This window comes from Dipodomys ordii, unplaced genomic scaffold (assembly GCF_000151885.1).
Source record: "Dipodomys ordii isolate 6190 unplaced genomic scaffold, Dord_2.0 Scaffold90, whole genome shotgun sequence".
NCBI classification, from domain to species: Eukaryota; Metazoa; Chordata; class Mammalia; order Rodentia; family Heteromyidae; genus Dipodomys; species Dipodomys ordii.
In genome coordinates, this window is record NW_012267306.1 from 2,005,246 (window position 1) to 2,007,557 (window position 2,312).

The 2,312-nt window shown below is 49.0% G+C and overlaps 1 protein-coding gene across 1 annotated transcript in view; it reads right to left on the bottom strand.

Annotated features, from left to right (window-relative positions):
* Akap9 (A kinase (PRKA) anchor protein 9) overlaps positions 1–314 on the bottom strand; it is a 200,131-nt gene extending 199,817 nt beyond the window's left edge. Inside the window, exon 1 of the mRNA XM_013026004.1 lies at positions 73–314. Coding sequence (XP_012881458.1) covers positions 73–120 — 48 coding nt within the window. The 5' untranslated portion in view covers positions 121–314. The remainder of the gene's footprint in view (positions 1–72) is intronic.
* Positions 315–2,312: the final 1,998 nt, after the last annotated feature.

The window sequence follows — 2,312 nt, forward strand, 5'->3', positions numbered from 1 at the left end:
CTCGCCGGGCCTCCTCCCACCGGTGCCGGCCACCGCCTCCCGCCGCGGGCCGCTGGCCCGGGACTCTCCTACCTTCGCCTTGCCGGCCTCCAGCTTCTTCTGCCTCTCCTCGTCCTCCATGGCTTCTGCGGAGTGGGCGGGGAAAGTCGGGGAGGGTCGGGTGGGAAGGAGAGAGCGGTTCAGATAGAGGAGGAGGCAGGCTTTGCGGCGCGGGGCGCAGGGCCCGGCCGGCGATCCTCCCCCTCCCGTGGAACCAGTGCGCGCTCACGGGCTAAGCGTCCCGGTGTGCACGGGCCGCGCCGTCACCGCCGCCATCTTCGTCTCCACGTAAACACACGGCGGGGCGGGAGAGGGGACGTCACTTCGCGCAGCCGCTGCCGCAGGCAGGCCTCGACGCGCCTGGCAGGTGCGCTGGAGGCCCCGCCCCCGGGGAACTAAGCCCCGCCCATGGCCCCGCCTCCTCCGGGACTGGGGCCCGCCCCAGCTAGGATCAGGATCCACCCCTGCCCCCAACACAACTCTCTCTCTCTCTCTCTCTCTTTCTCCCCCCCACCTCTTCCTGGCCTGCCTGCCATTCACCTACCGTCTCAGGGATTCAGGGCACCTAAAGCATTTTTTTTTAATCAAATTACAGAAATCTCAGACGCCTAAGGGTGAAAATGGTGAGCGCTGAAAAGACTAAAGGAAAAGATGCTTGGAGGGAGGAGTCCTTTTCAGCCTAGCTTGCCTCCCGGGAAGAGCTGCTGGCTTTACTTCCCTAGCCCGAAAGCCCCTCCCTAAACCCCCATCTCGGCTGCATCCTTCAAGGCCTACCTACGTGCTGCCACCAGATAGATAGCTTTACTGAACTCTTTGTTCCAGTGCACATGCTCCTGCCACCCCTGGAGCTATGGTGTTCTGAAAGAAGCCTGAACTTGAGAATTTACCACGGAGACAAAGCTGGTCTACATTAGCTTTCTAGCTTTAATGAGCATAAAAACAGTTACTCTTCCTCTCTGGTCTTACCTAGGATTTTCGGAAGGATTGTTAATATGTATGATTGACCCTAGCATGTTAAAACATCTGAGTTAATGACAGTTTTATTTCCCCTCGTGTTTCCTTTGTGTCCCCGGATGATTTTTTAATTGTGTGAGTCTTGGTTCAGTTCATACATCAGGACTCTCAGCTCAGGATTCCCAGCTCCTTGATGGCATGCATCATACCTATCTTGACAATGATGTAGTGATGTAGCACACTGTCCTAAATTTGTAGTAGTAAATTTGTTGGATAGATTTGAGCCAGGTTTATAAATTGAACAATGCTATGCTATCTTATCTTTCTAATCCTCATCTGCTCTCTCAGTCCATCCTTTATCATCCACTCTCAAACCCATTCCTGGGCTGAGCTACACATTTTAATGTCTTACTGTTTCTCCTTGGTTTTAAGCTAGGTTGAACTAAAGGACTGGGAGGTGAAAACTAAAATAGGATTTAGAATAGTTGGATTTAGGGGCTGGGAAGGTGGCTCAGTGGTAGAGTGCTTGTCTTGCATGCATGAGGTCCTGGGTTCAATTCCTCAGCACCACATAAGCAAAAAGAAAAAAGCCGGAAGTGACGCTGTGGCTCAAGTGGTAGAGCGCTAGCCTTGAGCTGAAGAGCTGAGGGACAGCGCCCAGGCCCAGAGTTCAGGCCCCACGACCGGACCCACCCCCCCAAAAAAAGTTGGATTTAAAAAGAAATAGGGACAGACTAAAACCTTGACTATAAGCCAAAATCTAATTCCAATAGCCCCCAATTCAGAAATCATACATTTAAGAATTTTTCTTCTCTCAAGCTCACTATTACATGCAAATTGTACCAACTAGAAACACCCAAGTATAAATTGTCCTGTTATCCCAATTTGAACCGGATACTGAGTGAGATTAGACATCTTATCACAGGAATAAAAGAATTGAGATCAAAAAAAGAAGTGATTTACTCACTTATCAAGGTAAACAGAGTTAGGACTAGTTAAGACTGATTGTCTATGAGGAGGAAACCCAGGATACCAGACAGATTATTCCTGTTCATTAGTGAATACTGCTTTCTCAGTTTATGCTGAACATGTTCAAGAACACCTGCTAAAGCAACAAGGGTATTTCAATGTTTCCCATTTCTAACAGCAACCAATCATAGATGTGCCTTGTTACATATAATAGGTGCTTAATAAATGTTGAAAGTTGTGCACTGACTTCTATTAGAAGGGCAAGCTTGTAGAATTAGTGCTCTTGACTCTTCCTTACAATACTTTCATTCAGGTGATTCATTCTTTCAAATTATTAAAAGAAGATAAGG